General features: G+C 38.9%; 1 protein-coding gene across 1 annotated transcript in view; it reads left to right on the forward strand.

Moving 5' to 3' along the window:
• AK9 (adenylate kinase 9) overlaps positions 1 to 21545 on the forward strand; it is a 133318-nt gene that overhangs the window by 20752 nt on the left and 91021 nt on the right. Inside the window, exons 7-12 of the mRNA XM_078055862.1 lie at positions 987 to 1175; positions 5657 to 5785; positions 8413 to 8491; positions 11032 to 11126; positions 19577 to 19716; positions 19797 to 19977. Of these exons, the coding sequence (XP_077911988.1) occupies positions 987 to 1175; positions 5657 to 5785; positions 8413 to 8491; positions 11032 to 11126; positions 19577 to 19716; positions 19797 to 19977 (813 nt within the window). The remainder of the gene's footprint in view (positions 1 to 986; positions 1176 to 5656; positions 5786 to 8412; positions 8492 to 11031; positions 11127 to 19576; positions 19717 to 19796; positions 19978 to 21545) is intronic.

Below are 21545 nucleotides of genomic sequence, written 5' to 3' on the forward strand. Positions count from 1 at the left end.
ATTTTAAATGAGAGAAACATCTTACATGGTTCTTAATATAAAAGATCGTCAAGGTAGAGAATGAAGGCCTTAACCTCATTTATATTATAAATGTGATAGCGAGTACCCAGGCAGTTTCTACACATTGACTCAAGTGTAATCAGAGGGCCTAATGTGAGACAGAACTCAATACAACACACATTTCTCTGGTGGTTTGGCCTTATTTGGGGATAAATCTTGGAATTTCTAGAGCAGAAGTTCTTAGCCTGGAATCCAGGAATCCTTAAATATCCATGAACCTTCTGAAATTATTTTATTATGTATATCTGTTTTTCTGAAGCAAAAGCCAATAGCTTTCCTCATATTCTAACGGGGTCTATACTACCAAAAAAAAAAAAAAAAAAAGATTAAGGGCCAGTGATCTACTACAGCAGTGGTTCTCAGAGTACGATCCCAGAGCCAAATGCATCAGCGGCACTCAGAAGCTTGTTAGGCATACATATTCTTAGGGCCCACCCCAGAACTATGACTCAGAAACTCTGGGGGAGGGGGGAGGGGGAGGGGACGTTCAGCTATCTGTGTTGAAAAGCCCTTCACATGACTCCGATGCCCGCTGAAGTGTGAGGACCACTGCTCTGAGGCATGTCCTTCAGACTCACCCTCGTATTAGTCACTTCCTGCAAGTGAACGTAGGAGACAGCTGAAGGCAGTAGTCTTTGTCAAGGACCCACAGTGTGGGTATTCTGGGTCACTGAATAAGGAAGGGCAAATACGCATTATAAAAATGACCCGAGAGGGTTGAAATCTTTCTTGTGAAAAATTAGGAAACCTAAATGAATGTCTTGCCTCAGTAAATACCCATCCCATCTCCACATAGAGGTGGCCTGAAGAAATCCGAAAATGAGCAAGGAAGCTCCTAAAGTTTTGTTTCTCAAAGTGTGGTGCATGAACTGTCAGCATCAGAATCACTGAGGATGCTTGTTAAAATTACTAATGTTGTTCCTTAGTGCCCTGACTACGATCTATGCCAAAGAGTTTCTGGGCAAAGGCAGCACAGTAGTACAGGGTACATATACAGAAGAGATCAGTGGGATCCTGAAGTCATTGAGAATCGTAGGAAAAAGAGGAAAGAAGCCCAAAAAGAAGGAAAAGGAGAAGAGGAAGGTGAAGAGGAGGAAGAGCAAGAAGAAGAAGAGGTAATATCCCAATACCATATACTACACTTCTAAAATTAGCTAGAATTAAACTAAATAATAGCATGGATAAACAAAATAGCAGTTACTAGAGAAAATTACATTTTAAATGTTTATTTAATCTAGGGGAAATAGAACAAATATTTCATGTTTTCAAGAACTATCAGATCATAATCTAGGGGCCATCAAGTTTAACCTTCTTGTCAGTATGGAAGTCCTTCCACATCCTGAAGCTAATCTGCTTCATTTCATAGCAACAGAAAGTAATTGGTCACCTACTGTGTGTCAAGCCCTGTGCAAGCTAGAATGAGGAGACCGAGCAATTTAAAAAATGGGGTAATGTGGAGAGCAAGTAGCCCAGGCAGAATCCAATTTATGATGTTAACATAATCCCGATTCCAGTATCTAGCAAAGAGATTTTTAGAAAAAAAATCTAAAGCCCAATTTCACATATACATGTTGTTATAATAATCCTAAAGTCAGTGCTTGTAAACATAATGCAATAGAACACCAAAAGAATTTTCTACCATGACTTAATGAGGAAAATTTGCTGTGAAGAAATCTGTTAACAGGTGATGGGCTGGATTTGGCCCAGTGGGCAAGTGGGCCATAGTTTGCCAGTCCCTACTTTACAGAAATATACCTGTGATTTCTATTATAAATTAATTTATTTATATTTTTAAGGAATTTTATGTATTTTTGTAATTGCTACAATTTATAATTTATTATAAATGTATAAATACTATTTTTATTAGGCCTACACTCTGCAAAATCAGATGTTAACTTAAAATGGATACATTGCAAATCATTTGTCCCGTAGAAAAGATAACCCTCAAAGGTCACAATTCTATTGCCCTATAGGATATTAAACAGCCTGTATCCAACTTTGCAATCATGATTTCAGTGATTATATATACTTCAGCTTTGTCATCCTGTTGGTTTTCTCACTAACAGGTTAAATGAATCTTTGACATTTGTTCTTTAATAATAGTTAGATCTTAAAAGTTCTCATCACAAGAAAAATAATTATTAACTGTGTATGGTGATGAATGTTAACCAGACTTATCGTGGTGGTCATTTCTCATATATACAAATATCAAATCATTATGTTGTACACCTGAAACTAATCTAATATTATGTGTCAATTATATCTCAATTTATAAAACCTATTAATATAAGAAAACTCATTTAAAAACATTAAATAATCTTCCCTGTGCAAATAAGGCATTAGATAATAACCAGAATCTGTTCTCTATTTTCTTTTTAAAAAGGAAAACCTCAGGGTGCCTGGGTGGCCCAGTCGGTTAAGTGTCTGACTCCTGGTTTCAGCTCAGGTCTTGATCTCAGGGTCACGTGATCGAGCCCCGGGTGGGGCTCCACGCTCAGCAGGGAGTCTGCTTGAGATTCTCTCTCCCTCTCCCTCTGTCCCTCCCGCTTGTGTGCACGTGCTTTCTCTCACTCTAAGATAAATAAATCTTTTTTAAAAAAATGGAAAACCTCATAGCAAATGGGAATAAAAGTGTGTCGTTTTAGCATGAATAAAGTATACTGTCTTAAATCAAAGATGGTAAGATAGAGGAGTCACAGCTCACTTAGTTACAGGGACCATGGTTGTGTCAAATTGTGATGTCAGCCAGGAACATAATCGGGAAGAGTGAGGACTAGTAGGCTAGGACTGCACTGTCCCAGATAGTAGCCACTAGTCCTGTGTGGCTATTTAAATTAATTAAAATTATATAAATTTAAAATTTAGTTCCTCAGTAGTACTGGCCACATTTCAAGTGCTCATGACCAAATATGGCTGTGTCTTCCAAACTGGACAACACAGATACACAACATTTCCATCACTGCAGAAAGTTCCACTGGACAGCTAGTGGGTGCCTGCCCTTCTTCAGAAGACAGCTGCCTCTCGGCTCCAGCCCAGCCAACTCTTGCCATGTGGGAATGCTAGCCTATTTTTACCAGGTAGTCTGATTTTTCCAAAGAAGCCAAAATAAGCATTTTAAAATACAAGTAGTTGGCAACTAATCCAAAATTTCAAAAACACAGTGTAGGCCAATGCTATGGGATATAATCAAATTAATGTCTTCAGACTGACTTCAGCCCTATGGGACTGTGGTGTCTGCCTAGTAGCACAGCTGTGGTCAGAAGTCAGACCTGCAAACTTGTCACCCACTTGGGTTGATGGCCAATAATTTCATGAAATTGTTCACCCTTATATACACACAAATGTTAATCTCCCTGAACTGCTGTAATACCTTTGTATATGTTCTCTTGGCTTCCACTTTCCTCTCCATCCCCATTCCATTCTTTACAAAAGCCGGAGCAATGTTTTAAAAATATGACCCTTAGTGACTTTCTATTACGTGTAGATGAAAGTTCAAACACCCTCGTATGGTTTACAAGGCCACGGACCTGGTCTCACTATCTCATCCCTGGCTGTCTCGCCTTTCTTGCTCACTGTATTCCAGCTACTCCATTGGCCTTCCAGCTAGTCCTCAACTATGCTGGACGCAATCTACCTCCAGCCTTTGCACTTACTATTTCCTCTCCCCTCTGCCTACCACACTTTCCCCCAGATCTTCATGTGCCTACATCCTTCTTCTTGCCTACATCCCACCCCAGGGATGACATCCTCAGAGGCCCAAGCGACTCTGTAACCCAGCACTGTGGTAGAAATATACTGCTGCCATGTGTAATTTTAAATGTGTTAGTAGCTGCTTTTTTAAAAATCAAAAAGAAACAGGTGAAAATAATTTTAATAATATATTTTATTTAATATATTATATCCAAAATATTATGTCAGCATATAATCAACATAAAAATTCTGAGATACATCTTTTTTTCATGCTAAGCTATTGAAATTTGGTGTGTATTTCCACTTACAGTACATTCCAATTCACACTTGCCACATTTCAAGTGCTCAGTAGGTCTGTGTGGGTAGCAGCTATTGTGCTGGACAGCAGAGGTCCAACCCCTTTACCCTGCTTTATTTTCCTCATAGCACTTACCACTTTCTGAAATTACGTTATTTGTTTACTTGCTTATTATCTATCTACCCCCGAATATAAGCTCTGTGAAGCAAGTACCATATCCCCTGTGCCTGTAACAGTGCTTGGCATACAGTAGGTGCCTAATAAGAAGCTGTGTCTTGACTGAACACATGAGGATATGCCAGTGAAGCCCTCTGCTGGAGAGAGAAGAATGATAGCATCTTTTGAAAAAGACAGTATATATTAAGCCATTTTGAAACGTGTAATCTTTGGTCCAGTAATTCTACTCTTAGGAACTATTCTAAGGGAGAATATTAGCAGTGTAAAGATTTATCTACAAAGCTATTCAGTGAAACATTATTTATAATTGTGAAACATTTGAAACATTCTTCGTCAACTATAGAATAATGATTAAATAGTAATGTTTTTAGGATGCCTGGGTGGCTCAGTTGGTTAAGCGACTGCCTTTGGCTCAGGTCATGATCCCAGAGTCCTGGGATCGAGTCCCACATCAGGCTCCTGGCTCAGTGGGGAGCCTGCTTCTCCCTCTGACCCTCTCCCCTCTCATTGCTGTTTCTCTCTCTCTCTCATAAATAAATAAATAAAATCTTAAGAAAAATAGTAATGTTTTTAGGGATATTAATATATTATTTGACCATTAAAGTAGTATTTAAAACATTTCAAAAAATTTATAAAGTGGCTTCTTTAATAGATAATAAAATTCAAATGGTATAAAATGTGGATTTATGTGCATTGATAAAAACTAGAATTAATAATAAGATAATAAATTATAATAATAATAGGATAAATATGATCTTGAACACCAACCAGCTCACCAAGTCAGCCTTGGGCTGAGAACCTTTACATGTAGTATTCCCTCTGCCTTCAAATGTCACTTCCTCAGAGAACCCTTTCATGACCACCTGATATAAAATAGCACTTTTACCCATCACTCCTCATCTCCTCTACCCTGCTTTTTTTCCTAGTACTTACCACCACCCAACATGTTATATATTTACTTGTCTACTTGTTTCTGCTCTGTCTTCCCCAACTGGAATGTGTGCTCCATGAGGCCCAGAGTCTTAGTTGATTTTGTTCACTAGTTTATCTCAAACTCCTACAACAGTGCCTGGCACTCACCAATCTTGAATGAATGAATGAATGAATGAATGAATGAATTACAAGCTCAGGTATTCAGAGTAAATCTAATTTCTTGATTCTGTCTCTAAAAATCAGATATTCTTCCCCTACTCTTCCCTACTTATTGAGGAGGAAAAAAAATTAAGAAGTATCCAAGTTAACTTAAAGTTTTATTCCATCTGATAAAGGCCCCTTAGGGTGTTCAATGTCTCTAAAATAAAAATCCTCAGTCTCCCTTCTACCTGCTTCTCATTCTAAAAAGGCATGTAGATGTAAGGAGGGAGAGATGTGGCTTGTAAATTAAGTAATCATTAACATAAAGATTTTGAAAATCTCTTCTTTTCCATTTAGGCATTTATTGCAGAAATGCAAATGGTGGCTGAAATTCTTCAACATGTAGTTCAGAGACCTGAGGATTATTTGGAAAATATTGAAAACATTGTTAAACTTTATAAGGAAATAATTCTTCATCCTTTAGAAGTAAGAACATGATATAGTGATAAAAATAGAAATATTGATATTTGTGTTCTCTCACTGGTTAAATAGCTTTCACATTTTTTCATCCCTCTGTATTATCTGATTCTCCACCACTTAAGTTTGATAGAATGCTGTTAGAATAAGGCTTCCATTCCAAAGGCTGTTTCACAGAACAATATCCATTGACTCTTAAAAAAGCAGCAGTATTGTTGAAAAGTGATAAATGAACTGCATTTTTCAAAAGTCAGTAGAGGAATTTATTTATGGTTGGAGGTTGGAAAACCCATGTTAAGAGACTATTTTGTAAAAACATTTTCAATCCATAATTTATGGGTTTATCAAAACAAATGTGCATTTAAGATGCATCTTTTATTCTAAAAGGAATTGTTAATTTATTTAAATTGCAATTATCCCCAGATTGGTTTCTATGGTTATCCCATTCAAAGTTGATTATATGTAAACATGATTAAGTCCATTACATATTGAAATAGGAAGGTTTTAATTAAAATAATTAGCATTTAAAAAATATGATTACTAAAGTTACAATTATGTGAAAAGCGTATTTTATACGGTCAAAAGTCCAGGGCAGACTCTGCCAAATTTGTGTTGGAGATTTATTCAACAAACGTTTATCAAACTTGGGTATTTGTCCACTACACCATGCTGAACAATGGAACAAAGACAAAAAAGAGTCCTCAAGTTGCCTCTTCCCATCTGATAGAGAAACTAAAAGGATTTGTTTCATGCTCTCTTATAAGGCTTATATATTTTTATAGACAAATGAGTGGATCATTTTCATTCTCATTGTCCACCCACAAAAGGGGAACCAAATTTAATTTCTTTCTTATGTATGACTTTTATTCCTCCCTACCTCCTCTTCTATTCCTGGCCTTTAAACATAGCTTCTTAAGAGTACTTTGCATGTCTATCTATAATGTTCTTTCTTCCTTCAAACAGAAATATCCTGCAAACTCCGTAAGTGGCTGGCACTGAGGATGAAATAAAGCATAATTAAAATAAGGTTCAGAAAATTAGAAAACTATATTCACAGGCATGAGATAGTCTCTTTAAGGATAAGGACCAGGTCTTCCATCCTGGAAGCCAAAAACCTACATGACACTTGCTGAATTGTAAGATAATTGCCTTTTATGGTAATTCCAGGGTACTGGTGTGTGTAGAGGAAGGTGGAGGAAAGCCATAAAAGGTAGGAGCCTGCAATTCTAGTCTCCTCTGACCTGGCTGAGATGTCAATTCACTTAGGAGGCCAAATCACCAAAATTCAGTGCTCCTCCAAAAGACATGATGAAAGCAAATGGAAGCATCATTTTCTGGTTTATAGTCTGTTTCAGGAGTAGTCCAAGGCCAAGTTCTCATTCCTATCTGTCTTGGAATCCCAACTTGACTCGTGGTCTGATTTGGTGTATATATTTTTAGTCTTAGGAATGTTTATACCCTTTGACTTAATAAGTCCACTCTTAAGATTCTAACTTAAGAAAAGAATCTGAATATAGAAAAGCAGTATGTACTTTCTTGTTCAGAACATGGCTATTTATGTTTAAATAAATAATACTGACATAATGTGCCATCTAAAAGAAAAAGAAGCACTTAGAACCCAACCTCACATAATATTGTGAAAAACAAAATGCCCTGGACAGTTAAGGAGATGATTTTGTTCAGACTATTGTAATAGGGAGAACATTCACTAATGAGAAACATCTCAAGGAAAAGGAGTGGGACCTAGGGGTTTTATGGAGGCAGGTAAACAAGGGAGATATCCTCAAGTCTTAGGGAACGTTGGAGAAGGATGAAGACAGATCTTATCTGAATCCTTGAGGAAGGGTAGAGATGGGTCTTATCTCTCAATCCTCCCTACTTTCTGGGAATACAGGGCTCAAATAGAGTTCAACACTGCCAATGTACAAAAATGAAATCAGGTGGATTTTAGATTTTAATATTAAAAACAATAGTGGAAGAAAATTTAGAAGAACATTAATATAATCTTGAGATAGAGAAAATCTAATTTAAGCAAGAAAGGCAATCCAGAAACAATGAAAGCATATAATTTATTATAAAAATGTTTTCTATTGTAGAAGATTCCATAAACAAAGTCAAAAAGATAAATCCTTTTTATCGTTAATGGTAAAATACTTGCAATTGATATGGGTTAAAGACTTTCCATGAGTGTTAGGGCAAAGAAACAATCTGATTAAAAAAATGCACAGATGTTATGGTTAAATGGTGTACAGAGATAGATATCTAAATATTGAACTTCACCCATAGCTAGGGGAATAAAATGTAAAACAAACCGATCTCATTTTCAATTATCAGATTGGTAGAAATTATTCTACGAATATATGCAGAGACATAGATGCCCCCAAACATTTTCTATTTGGAAAGACTCTAAAACATCAATGTAAAGAAAAACTGAAAAGAAAAAAATCAGAAAGAGAATAAAATTCATGATAAGACTAATTTAGTCTTTTGCAAAAGAGCACTTAAAATAATATACATTATATCACGTATAAAGCAAACTATTTAGCTTTAAAGATTTCTTCATAGTATGTTAAGATTCTGATCTTGTGTTCAGTTTTGTCAGTGATCCTGGATTATAAGGTTTCTATTTTCTGCAGGAAGTAATGGCTGAACACAATTCCCAGTATCTCATTGAGCTAGATGGAAATAAACCCCCAGAGGAGCTCTTCATGGTAAGTGCAATGTTCATAAGAATATCCCAAGGCTTGGAAAATCAAAAAGTTACTGACTGGATTGTACTTATTTTAATAAACATCAAAAATATATTTACATTTTAACACCACTTACTTTTGGAAAATTCCTCTTGACCCTTAAAAATATGATGTTATACCTATTCCTCTGTCCATATTTAAATCAAAACTACATTTGAATTTAAAATCTGTGTGTAACAAAAAGTGCCTCAAAGGAAAGTAAAAGCAAATAATGGCCAATAAGCACATGATAAGATGCCTACCATGAGTCATTAGGGAAATGCAAACAAAAACCATAATGAGTTACCACTTCACACCCACTAAGATGGCTAAAATTCAAAAACAAACAAACAAAAACCAGACAATAGCAAGTGTTTGTGAGGATGTGGAAAAATTGGAGCTCTCATATGTTGCTGGTGGGATTGTAAAATGGTGTGGCTGCTTTGGAAAATAGTTTGGTAGGTCCTCAGTAAGTTAAACATGGAATTACCACACAACTCAGCAATCAACTTCTTAGTATATATACCCAAAATAATTGAAAACAGGTGTTCAAATGAAAACATACATGAAGATTCATGGCAGCACTATTCACAATAGCCAAAAGGTAGAAATAAGCCAAATGTCCATATACTGATGAATGGAAAAGTAAAATGTGGTGTATCTATACATTGGAACATCATTCAGCAATAAAACAGAATGAAGCTTTGATACATGCTACAACATAGATGAATCTTGAACATATACTAAGTAAAAGAAAAGTTACAAAAGATCCCATATCATATGATTCCATTTATATAAAATATCCAAAATAAGCAGACCTATCAAAATGGAAAATAGACTAGTGGTTGCCTGGGGTGAGTGTTACCACAATGGGAGATCTCAGGATAAACGTAGAGTGACTACTAATGGGTAAAGGGTTTCTTTTTGGGGCAATGAAAGTGTTCTAAGATTCATTGTGGTGATAGTTGTGCAAATCTATACTAAAAACCACTGAACTATACACTTTAAATGGGTGAATTATATGTGAATTGTTTCTCAGTGAAGCTGATTTTTTAATAAAGAATATACTCCATGCTACTGTAGTCCATTCTACCTCACCAGACATTCTACATGTCTCAATTCTAGAGTTGGAGAATCCCACGGTTCACTCCTTGTGCACTCTTCTCTATCTGCCCTACTAAACGCTGGTAACTCTTAAATTCATGTTACTATCCCAGATCTTTCCCCTGAATTCCATGCCTATATAATCAACTGCTACTTGGTGTATAGAACTGGATGACTAGTAGTTATCTCAGATTTAAGTGTGCAAGAAAAACCCTCTGATCCACTGTCACCACCACCTGCCCCAGATATGCTCTTCCCACAGTTTTCCCTTTTGCTAAGTGTTGAATCCCCTCTTCAAGCTGCTCTTCTCTTTTTCTCACATCCCACATCCAACCAGGCTTTTCCTTCAAAATATATCCAGAATTTGGATTTTACAACACAAGACACACTTTTCTCAAGGTAGAGGGCAGAAGCTCCGATAGGCCTGGCTGAAACTTGCCAAGCCTTGCCAGGCCTCATTTGCCAGTGGCACCCCGGCCTTTCTGCCCATTCCATTGGCCAAAACAAGTTACATGGAGAAGTTCAATACCAGTGGGATAGGGAAGTGTATTCTACCCACAGTGAGCTAGGGAATTAACAAGTGAAGAGAGGGAAGGATAAATTATGAACAAATAATACAATCTACCACAGATGACCATTCTCCATCAGAACTTTGTTGATCCACCATCTCTCACCTCAGAATCAATGTTTCATATCCTTGTGCAAGGTGTCCCTGTTAGTTTCTAATTCTGCCATAGCAAAGTACCACAAATTAGGTGGTTTAAAATGATAGAAACTTATTTTCTTATAGTTCTGGAGGCTAAAAATAAAAAATCTAGGTGTTGGCGGGGCCCTGCTCCCTCCAAAGCCTCTAGAGTATGATCCAACATTGCCTCTTCCAGCTTCTGGTGGTCCCAAGCATCTCTTGGATCATGGCAGCATAACTCTGATCTCTGCCTCCATCTTGACATGGCTGTATTCCCTCTGCCAGAACAGGTCCCACTGAGCTAGACCTCTAAGGACATGAATATTTGGGGACCAGAGGGCAGACTTTATGGGTTGAATTGTGTTCCCCTCGAAGATATGTTGAGGTCCTAACTCCCAGTACCTATGAATGTGACCTTATTTGGAAATAGGATCTTTTCAGATATAAACAAGTTAAGGTGAGTTCATACTGTCTTAGTCTGGGCCCTAACCTAATATGGCGGGTATCCTTATAAGAGAAGAGACTCAGACACATAGGGAGAAGATGGCTATGTGACAACAAAGGCAGAGATTGGAGTGATACATCTACAAGCCAGGGAACACCAAAGATTGCTAGCAAACCACCGGAAGGTAGAGGCAAGGAAGTATTCTACACATAAGCTCATCACTGTTTCAGAATATTTGAGATGTTCAAATGTCAATGTATTTAAATATTTGTTCTTTAACAAATTTAGACAGTTATGGACCGACTTAAATATCTGAACCTAAAAAGAGCAGCTGTTTTGACTAAACTTCAGAGTGCAGAGGAAGAAATTACTGACATAATGGAAAATGTAAGTTATTTTTAACTGTTGGAAAGTCTATCTTTTCACTACATGTTGTGACCTTAATTTAATGTATCCTTTCAAAGTATAAAAGGAGCTTCAGGATACCTTTCATAAAATGGATTTGATTTTTAGGGAGAAGCTATAATATCAGCACAATATTTTTGTGAACTCTAAAGAAAAGTTTTGAAACAAAGACAATAAAATCAGAACAATTTACCACAAGAATAATGAGAAAGAAACCCAAGTTCATTTTTAAAATTTTGTAACACCAAAGGAAGCAAAGACATAAAAGCCCTCAACTCTAGAAGCACTCGTTTATTCCTTCAATCATTCAACCCATTTTTTTATAACTACTATGTTCCTGACACTGATGTATTATGGATGTGACAGTGATCAAATTATAATTGCTAAGTGCTAAAAAAGATTTCAGGCCTTTTTTTTTTTAATAAGATGTTATTTATTTTAGAGAGAGAGTGAGAGAATGAGCATGAGTCGGGGAGGGGCAGGTGAGGAGAATCTTCAAGCAGACTCCCTGCTGAGCACGAGCTCATAGGACTCCATCCCACAACCCATGAGATCCTGCCCTGAGCTGAAACCAAGAGTCAGATGCCTACCTGACTGATCCACTCAGGTCCCCCATTCTCAGGCCTTTAATTGGAGGATTTGATCCACTCTGAGAAGTTTAGTTTCATCTATATGAATAGAAATTGAAAAACAAATACTAGAATCATAAATAGATATCATAACTCAGGTAAAATAATATTTGAAGGAAGAAGTTATTTTGTGATCCTGTACTGTGTCATCACTAGATCTTAAGCACAGCTGCAATATGTACTGGGACTTCAGTTATCTAGTGCTAAAGAGGAAGAAAAGTGGGCCTGATCAGAGAGTCTGTGTGCTGAGCCTCCTCTTCCAGGTCATCATCGAAGGAAAAATTTAAAGTATCCATAAAACCTGGGGGAATTTCCCAGATAGAAAGTTTGTCCTTAGAAATTATTGTATGTGGGGTGCCTGGTGACTCAGTCAGTAGAGCATGTGACTCTTGATCTCAGGGTTGTGAGTTTAAGCCCCACACAGGGCATGGAGCTACTTAAAAAAAAAAATTATTGTATGCATAGGCCTAAGGTTATAGTTCATAAGATATATGACTGAAGATGCCTGCCCTTTTTTTCATGAAAGGGCAGAAGTTATGACTGCGTATACTGGGGTCATTATTCATATCCCTTAAGCAGTATTTCTCCAACAGCTCAATTCATCTCCAAAAGAATCACCTAGGAAGCTTCCTACAAATACCGATTCCTTAGGCTCAGATTCCAGATTGACTGAACTAGAATGTCTGGAGGTGGGACCTAGAAATGTATTTTTACAAGATCCATAGAGGATTCCTATACCCACTTAAGTTTAAGAACCCCTACTTTAAAGTTTGGGACACTGAGGGTTGCCTGGGTGGCTCAGTTGGTTAAGTCTCTGCCTTCTGCTCGAGTCATGATTTCCGGGTTCTGGGATTGAGCCCCGCATTGGGCTCCCTGCTCAGTGGGAAGCCTGCTTCTCCCTCTCCCTCTGCCCTTCCCCCATACCCCCTCCCCCGCCCCGTGCCACACACACACTTGTGCTTTCTCTCTCTCTCTCTCTCTCATAAATAAATAAATCTTTTAAAAAAATAAATAAAGTTTGGGACACTGAGGGAGCCTGATTGATCAAGGTTGATTAAACTTGAAGTTCCTATATTTCAGAGAACTTTAAAAGGATACCCTTCAGCTAAAGGTAGGTGATTTTTAAAAAACCAATGTAATGGGAATGTTTAAAGCAATGATTCCTAGCCCTGACAGCCCAGTGGTATCATCTAGGAAGCTCTTTAAATATATTAATGCCCAGACCAATTAAAACAGAATCTGGGATAGGACTCTGGCATTAATTAAAACAGGATATCAAAGTCATATCAAAGGTACAGGCAAAAAAAGAAAAAAATAGATGAATTGGACTTCATCAAAATGAAAAATATTTGTTCATCAAAGGACACTATCAACGGAGTGAAAAGATAGCCCACAAAATGGGAGAGGATATTTGTGAATCATATTATCTGATGAGGGATTAATACCCAGAACATATAAAGAACTCCTACAACTCAACAATAATAAAACAACCCAATTCAAAAATGCACAAAGACCTAAATAGACATTTCTCCAAAGATTTACAAATGGCTAATAAACACATAAAAAGATATTTAACATAACTAGTTATTAGGGAAAGGCAAATCTAAACTATAATGAAATACTACTTTATACCCATTAGGATGGCTGTTATCCAAAAAACAGAAAATAAGTGTTGTCAAGGATGGAGAAAAATTAGAATGTTGGTGCATTGTTGATGGGGATGTAAAATGATGTAACACTATGTGAAACAGTTTGTTGGATCCTCAAAATGTTACATACAGATTTACCATATGACCTAGCAATTCCACTCCTAGGTATATACCCAAACAAACTGAAAGCAGGGACTCAAACAGATACTTGTACACCGATGTTCATAGCCACTTTATTCACAATAGTCAGAAGGTAAAATTAACCCAAATGTCCATCAAAGGATGAATGGATAACAGTGATATATATATATACATATACATACATACCTACACACACGCATGCGCACACACACACACACTGAAATGTTATTCAGTAAAAGGAGTGAAATTCTGACACATGCTAAAGTATGTATGAAACTTGGAAACATGCCAAGTGATGCAAGCCAGACACAAAAGACAAATACGATTCTACTTATATGAGGAAGGGTGGAATGGGGAGTTATTGTCTAATGGGTGCAGAGCTTCTGTTTGGGTTAATGAAAAAGTTCTGGAAACGTATAGTGGTGATGGTCACAACATTGTCAGTGTATTTCATGCCACTGAATTATACACTTAAAGATAGTTAAAATGGTAAATTTCATGTTATATATATTGTACCATAATTAAAAAAACAACCCCCAAACCTCCTTGCAGATTCTACTGTGCAACCAGGGATGGGAACCACTGGTTTAAAGGGATGAAGAGACACAAAGATGTCATTGTGGGCTCGAACTCCCTGGTGAAGAGTGTGAGACCTATAACATCCGATGAGCTGTTGGAGAGGAGGGGGATGTGTGGGTGGGGAGGTGGGCGGGGATGGGGGGGTGTGGTGGGAGGAAGGACAGTGTCAGGCTGGCACCCAGCACAGTAGATGGTAACAGCATTGATTTTCGAATTGGACAGATCTAGATTTGAATTCCAGATCTAAAGCTTACCAGATCTGTGACTTTGCTTAACCCTACCCTTTATTCAGTCGTTAAAAAAGGGATGATAGGGGCGCCTGGGTGGCTCAGTCGGCTGAGCATCTGCCTTAGGCTCAGGTCATGATCCCGGGGTCCTGGGACCGAGCCCTGCATTGGGCTCCCTGCTCGCCGGGAGCCTGCTTCTCCCTCTGCCTGCCGCTCTCCCTCCTTGTACTCTCTCTTTCTCTCTCTGACAAATAAATAAAATCTTTTTAAAAATATTTTTTTAAAAAAAGGGATGATAACCCCTACGACATAGTGTTATTATAAGGATCACATGAGATGATGCTTGCGAAGTTCCCGGAACCAACGGTAATATTCAGAATATCAGAGAGCTGTATTGCAGGGCAAGGCAGGCTTCATGGGCTAGCAACCCATGCAGTCACGCAGGACCCCATCCTTAGCAGAGCCCCACAGCTTGCCTAATGAAATTCTTCATAACTTTAGAACAAGGGCCTTGCATTGCCGTTTTGTACTGGGCCTGGTGACTTAGCTGATGGAGCGCAGGGACTCCCACCCAACTGCAAGAGCGCTGGCAGTAGAGCTGAGAATCTCTGCTGTGCTGGGCATTAACTCGAGTTACTGGATCATGGAAGGGTCCAGAAGCTCTTCAGCAAGAGGCTCAAGTGGAAGGAGAGCTTGAGTGTAGTGGCTGCCAGCTCTGTCCTGCCTGGCTGTGTCCGAGGGCCCTCTCACAAGATCCTTGGGGTCAGTCTCTCAGTCTCTCCAGAAGGGGAGCCTCCAGTCTTCTGATGAAAGGAGAAGTGGTGGCAGGATTGAGGGAAAGTTGGCTGACCGAGTGAAATGGGGAGTAGCTCTGGCCCCTAGCACTTCCTTTTCAAGATTTTCAACCAATCCCCCTGTCTTTTGCTCTCTGTCACCCCCTTCAGAGGTACCTGATGTCAACAGGTCCTGAATCCCTCTAGGATTTTGCAGAGTGAATCAACTGGTTTCTTGTCCCCAGCCCATCTCACACCCATCCCTGCCACCACAGACACTGAGCCCTCACTTTTCTCCAATTTAAGTCCGTTTCCACCATCCATCTGCTTTCTAGCTTATGAAAATGTGTAGCTGTGCTGATCAGCTGTCACCTCGTCTGGTGTCCCCTCCCATCCTGTGTTCTTGTGAGTTCATTCCTTTTTGCATTCTCTGCTATCAATTCTGTGAAGTTTTAGGAAAGCAGCAAATACAAATACATGTGTTCAGTCGGCCTTGTTTAACCAGAGGCAGTCCTGAGCATTTTTAGACTGTAATATCAAACTCATTGGAAAGCTCATTTTCTCATTGCCCCTCAGCACCTACTAGAGATGTGGCCTCAGGGCTTGAGGTTGAGAGAAGAGCATGGTTTGCCATTTAAACACGTTTCCTTTGAGAGAATGCCCACTGTCTGCTAGTCAAACACTTTTCCCAAGTTTGGACAAGAAATAAGGATGATAAGGAAACAGTGACTGCCTCCTGTCTTAACTAGAAACATTTCAGTCCCTAGTTCATTTTAGACTCCATGGAGAAGGGTGGTAGCCCAATGTGGCCCACTGATGAGCTCCTCTGTCTCATGCCCTCCCCTAAGCATCGACAGTTTCCTTAACATTTAGCTACTTCTTTCAGCCTTCAGTTCGGACATTCATGCAACATCCCTGCAGCGTGCATGCCTCTTTGCTCTCTGATGCAACAGTGGTCCAGGCAAGACCGTAGCTCCCATTCTCATCTGTCCTCCACAGTCAGCTCTGGAGCCAGCAGATACATGTGAGATCTATGTCTGAAGGTTGGAGAGAGCTAACCTGGACCCTTTTCCCCCAGCAGTTGCCCACCATGCCCCCTCTCCCCAATTGTCTCGTCCCCTGCAATCTGCAGTCTCGAGAAGTGGCTCTTAACTTCTTTGGAGGTCACCAACAGAAGATTGCTGAGGGAGACTTTATATTTTAAGAACAACAGAAGAGCTAAGTAAATGCAAAAAAAAGAAAAGCCATCTGTATATCATCATACTATTTAAAAATTTAGTTAAATTGGCTAAGAATCTGGTACATTTTCAAACCTTTTCTTTTTTTCTTTTAGAGAGAGCATGCATGAGCATGCAAGTGGGGGTGGGGGCAGAGGAAGGAGAAGAGATAATCTTAAGCAGGCTCCATGCCCAGCATGGAGCCGGACGCAGGGCTCCATCTCACGACCCTAAGATCATGACCTGAGCTGAAATCAAGAGTCAGACGCTTAACCGACTGAGCCACCAAGGCACCCCAAACCTTTTCAATAAGAATTTTTCCAAATCAGATTAATAAAAAAAGATAATAAAAAACACACTATCTACCTTATGTTCATTCTACCTTATAATAGAAAATGCTTGATAAAATTTAAAACAAGGTCTTGGGGCACCTGGGTGGCTCAGTCATTAAGCGTCTGCCTTCGGCTCAGGTCATGATCCCAGGGTCCTGGGATTGAGCCCCACATCGGGCTCCCTGATGAGCAGGAAGTCTGCTTCTCCTTCTGCCCCTCCCCCCACTCTCTCTCATGAGCACTCTCTCTCAAATAAATAAATAAATAAATTTTTAAAAAATAGTCCATTCCAAAAAAAGAAAGAAAGCAAGCAACTAAGCAAGGGCCTCATAAACCCAAATCACGAGCACGGTTACCACATCTTCTCCCTCTCCCACTCCCCCTGCTTGTGCTCCTGCTCTCACTATCTCTCTCTGTCGAATAAATAAATAAAATCTTTAAAAAAAAAAATAAATAAATAAAATTTATTTTTTAAAATTTTTTATTAACATATAATGTGTTATTTGTTTCAGGGGTACAGGTCAGTGATTCATCAGTCTTACACAATTCACAGTGCTCACCATAGTACCTACCCTCCCCAATGTCCATCACCCAGCCACCTCGTCCCTCCCACCCCCCACAACTCCAGCAACCCTCAGTTTGTTTCCTGAGATTAAGAGTCTCTTATGGTTTGTCTCCCTCTCCGATTTCATCGTTTCATTTTTCCCTCCCTTCCCCTATGATCCTCTGTCTTGTTTCTCAAATTCCTCATATCAGTGAGATCATATGATACTTGTCTTTCTCTGATTGACTTATTTTGCTTAACATAATACCCTCTAGTTCCATCCACATCATTGCAAATGGCAAGATTTCGGTTTTTTGGATGGCTGCATAATATTCCATTGTATATATATACACCACATCTTCTTTATCCATTCATCTGTTGATGGACATCTTGGCTCTTTCCATAGTTTGGCTATTGTGGACATTGCTGCTATAAACATTGGGGTGCATGTGCCCCTTCGGATCCCTACATTTGTATCTTTGCAGTAAATACCCAGTAGTGCAATTGCTGGGTCGTAGGGTAGCTCTATTTTCAACTTTTTGAGGAACCTCCATACTGTTTTCCAGAGTGGCTGCACCAGCTTGCATTCCCACCAACAGTGTGGGAGGGTTCCCCTTTCTCCGTGTCCTCGGCGACATCTGTCGTTTCCTGACTTGTTGATTTTAGCCATTCTGACTGGTGTGAGGTGGTATCTCATTGAGGTTTTGATTTGGATTACCCTGATGCCAAGCAATGTTGAGCACTTTTTCATGTGTCTGTTGGCCATTTGGATGTCTTCTTTGCAAAAATGTCTGTTCATGTCTTCTGCCCATTTCTTGATTGGATTATTTGTTCTTTGGGTGTTGAGTTTGATAAGTTCTTTATAGATTTTGGATACTAGCCCTTTATCTGATATGTCATTTGCAAATATCTTCTCCCATTCTGTCGGTTGTCTTTTGGTTTTGTTGACTGTTTCCTTTGCTGTGCAAAAGCTTTTTATCTTGATGAAGTCCCAATAGTTCATTTTTGCCCTTGCTTCCCTTTCCTTTGGCGATGTTTCTAGGAAGAAGTTGCTGCGGCTGAGGTCGAAGAGGTTACTGTCTGTGTTCTCCTTTAGGATTTTGATGGACTCCTGTCTCACATTGAGGTCTTTCAACCATTTTGAGTCTATTTTTGTGTGTGGTGTAAGGAAATGGTCCAGTTTCATTCTTCTGCATGTGGCTGTCCAATTTTCCCAACACCATTTGTTGAAGAGACTGTCTTTTTTTCCATTGGACATTCTTTGCTGCTTTGTTGAAGATGAGTTGACCATAGAGTTGAGGGTCCATTTCTGGGCTCTCTATTCTGTTCCATTGATCTATGTGCCTGTTTTTGTGCCAGTACCATACTGTCTTGATGATTACAGCTTTGTAATAGAGCTTGAAGTCCAGAATTGTGATACTACCAGCTTTGCTTTTCTTTTTCAACATTCCTCTGGCTATTCAGGGTCTTTTCTGGTTCCATACAAATTTTAGGATTATTTGTTCCATTTCTTTGAAAAAAGTGGTAGTATTTTGATAGGGATTGCATTAAATGTGTAGATTGCTCTACGTAGCATAGACATTTTCACAACATTTCTTCTTCCAATCCATGAGCATGGAACGTTTTTCCATTTCTTTGTGTCTTCCTCAATTTATTTCATGAGTATTCTATAGTTTTCTGAGTACAGATCCTTTGCCTCTTTGGTTAGATTTATTCCTAGGTATCTTATGGTTTTGAGTGCAATTGTAAATGGGATCGACTCCTTAATTTCTCTTTCTTCTGTCTTGTTGTTGGTGTATAGAAATGCCACTGATTTCTGTGCATTGATTTTATATCCTGCCACTTTCCTGAATTCTTGTATGAGTTCTAGCAGTTTTGGGGTGGAGTCTTTTAGGTTTTCCACATAAAGTATCATATCACCTGCAAAAAGTGAGAGTTTAATAAATAAAATTTAAAACAAGGTCTTAACTATTTGTCTTACTAAATTTTGGACAAGTACAGAATGGTTGCAATTTTTTTAAAGATTTTATTTATTTATTTGACAGAGAGAGAGAGCACAAGCAGGGGGAGCAGCAGGCAGAGGGAGAAGCAGGCTCCCCACGAGGAGGGAGCCCAATGAGGGACTTGATCCCAGGATCCTGGGATCATGACCTGAGCCGAAGGCAGATGCTTAATCGACTGAGCCACCCAGAATGGTTGCAATTAAGAAAAAAGCCAAAATTTGCTTTCCAAATTATCTCTTAAACAGTAAGGCACTATTAAATAAGAAAGGAAATACTTAATCCTGGTAATTTTAGCAAAACTATGCCCACAGTTTTAGTGTCATATTTGTCATTAATAGGATGAGCTGTTCCGTACTCTGGCATCTTATAAACTTATCGCACCAAGATACAGATGGCAGAGAAGCCGATGGGGACGAACATGTCCTGTGACTCTCAAAGAAGGTAACATTTTTCCAGGATTACCAGATTTTTCTGTGAGGTAAGTAAGATTTTCAAAACTTAATTTGAAAACCTGTCCACGCCTCTTTTCAGTTGTTTATGATTATGGCATATTTTAAGTTTTCTAGGTAAAATATACTGTCTTTCATCAGAAGAAGCATTAAAAACATTTTTATTGAACCCACGTCCCTATCTTCTTCCACCTATGCCGGCACCACCATTTAAAGTGTTCATATTTGGGCCTCAATCTTCAGGGAAAACAACACTTTGCAATTTGCTTGCAGAAAATTACAAAGGAAAGGTAACTACTTACCCAGCTAGCTAGCTACCTGTCTATACTTGATTATAATTTGTAGGACTTTGGAATTCACAGGATTTCTCCGTTTTCTTAATTTTACACTGTCAGTTGGGTAATTGTCCCACCGGGCTCGGAGTAGGGAAGGCCTCCTTCTGGCTGCTTGTTGTGGCTGCCGAAACCACAACCTCTCCCTACTTCCCAACAGCCCCCAGACTTCACTGGTACATCACACAGACTGTGCCACCAATGACCTGCTTTGGTTTCACTCGTCTCCTATTTCCTGGGTCCCAGTTCTCCCAAGTCTCCGTCCCTCTCCCCACGCAGTCACTCCTGCCATCATTCTTAGTATCTGCAAAGATCCCCCTCTTTGGTGACACAAACCCTGGCTTGCCAATTCCTTGGCCTCTCTCCTCATGGATCTTGTTCTCCACCCTGAGTAAAGGGAAGAGAAATTATTTTTAGTTTAGACCAGAATGATAGCAGTAGAGGTGGTGAGAAGCAGGCAGATTGGGGATATGATTGGAAGACAGATCCCAAGGATTTCGTGAGGGATTGGAATGGAGAGTATTTCTGCGAAGGCCAGAGTGCTGGAGCAGAGAGCAAAAAGGGGAAGGCCTAAGATGACGGGGGCAGAAGGCCTAATCAGAGCAATGCAGCCCTGGGAAGGGGTGTGAACTGATTCCAAGTGCTATTCCTTTGAACGCAGGGATAACATTTTCTATTTGCTTTTAACTTTTCATTGTAAAATATTACAAACAGAAAAGTCAAGTTCAGTAAATTATCACAAAACAAACCCCCATATAACCACCACCCAGGTGAAATAATGGCCACCACCCCGGAAGCCCCGTCATGTCTATTCCCAGTATCAGTTCTCTTACTCCTTCCGCAAGGTTAACTGCTGCCCTGAACTTTTTATGGCATTCACTCCTGTTCTTTTCTCTTGTGGTTTTACCATGTGAGTGTACATCTAAATGTCATAGTTAGTTTTGCATATTTTCTTAACTTTCTAGACTTAAACAATTTATGTTCCTTGTGCCTGGCTTTTTTCACTTCACATTATGATTGTGATATTTATGCATGTTATTTATATGTGTTACTGCATATAGCTACAGTTCATGCATTTTTTTAGTATATTCTCTTGATTGAATTATACTATAATTTATTTATCCATTTGAGTATTAATAAAACTTGGGTTGATTCCAGTTTGGGTATTATGAATAATATTGCTATAAACATTCTTGTACATGTTTCATGGGGCACACATGATATCTTTATATATTCTGGAGATATATCTAGCAGTAAAATTCCTGGGACATAGATCATGCATACATTCAACTTGTGTAAGTAAGGCCAAACTGTTTTCCAAACTAATTCTATCAGTTTACAACTCTATCAGCAGTGTGTGAGAGTTCTGTTATTCCACGTTCCTGCCAACTTTCATTATGGTCAGTCTTTTTACTTTAAGCCATTCTAGTAGGTGTATCTCACTGTGGTTTTAATTTGCATTTACCTGAAAATAATGAGGTTAAACATTTTTTTCTTTTGTTTATTGGTCATTCAGATATTCTCTT

This window comes from Halichoerus grypus, chromosome 9 (genome assembly GCF_964656455.1).
Source record: "Halichoerus grypus chromosome 9, mHalGry1.hap1.1, whole genome shotgun sequence".
Lineage (NCBI taxonomy): Eukaryota > Metazoa > Chordata > Mammalia > Carnivora > Phocidae > Halichoerus > Halichoerus grypus.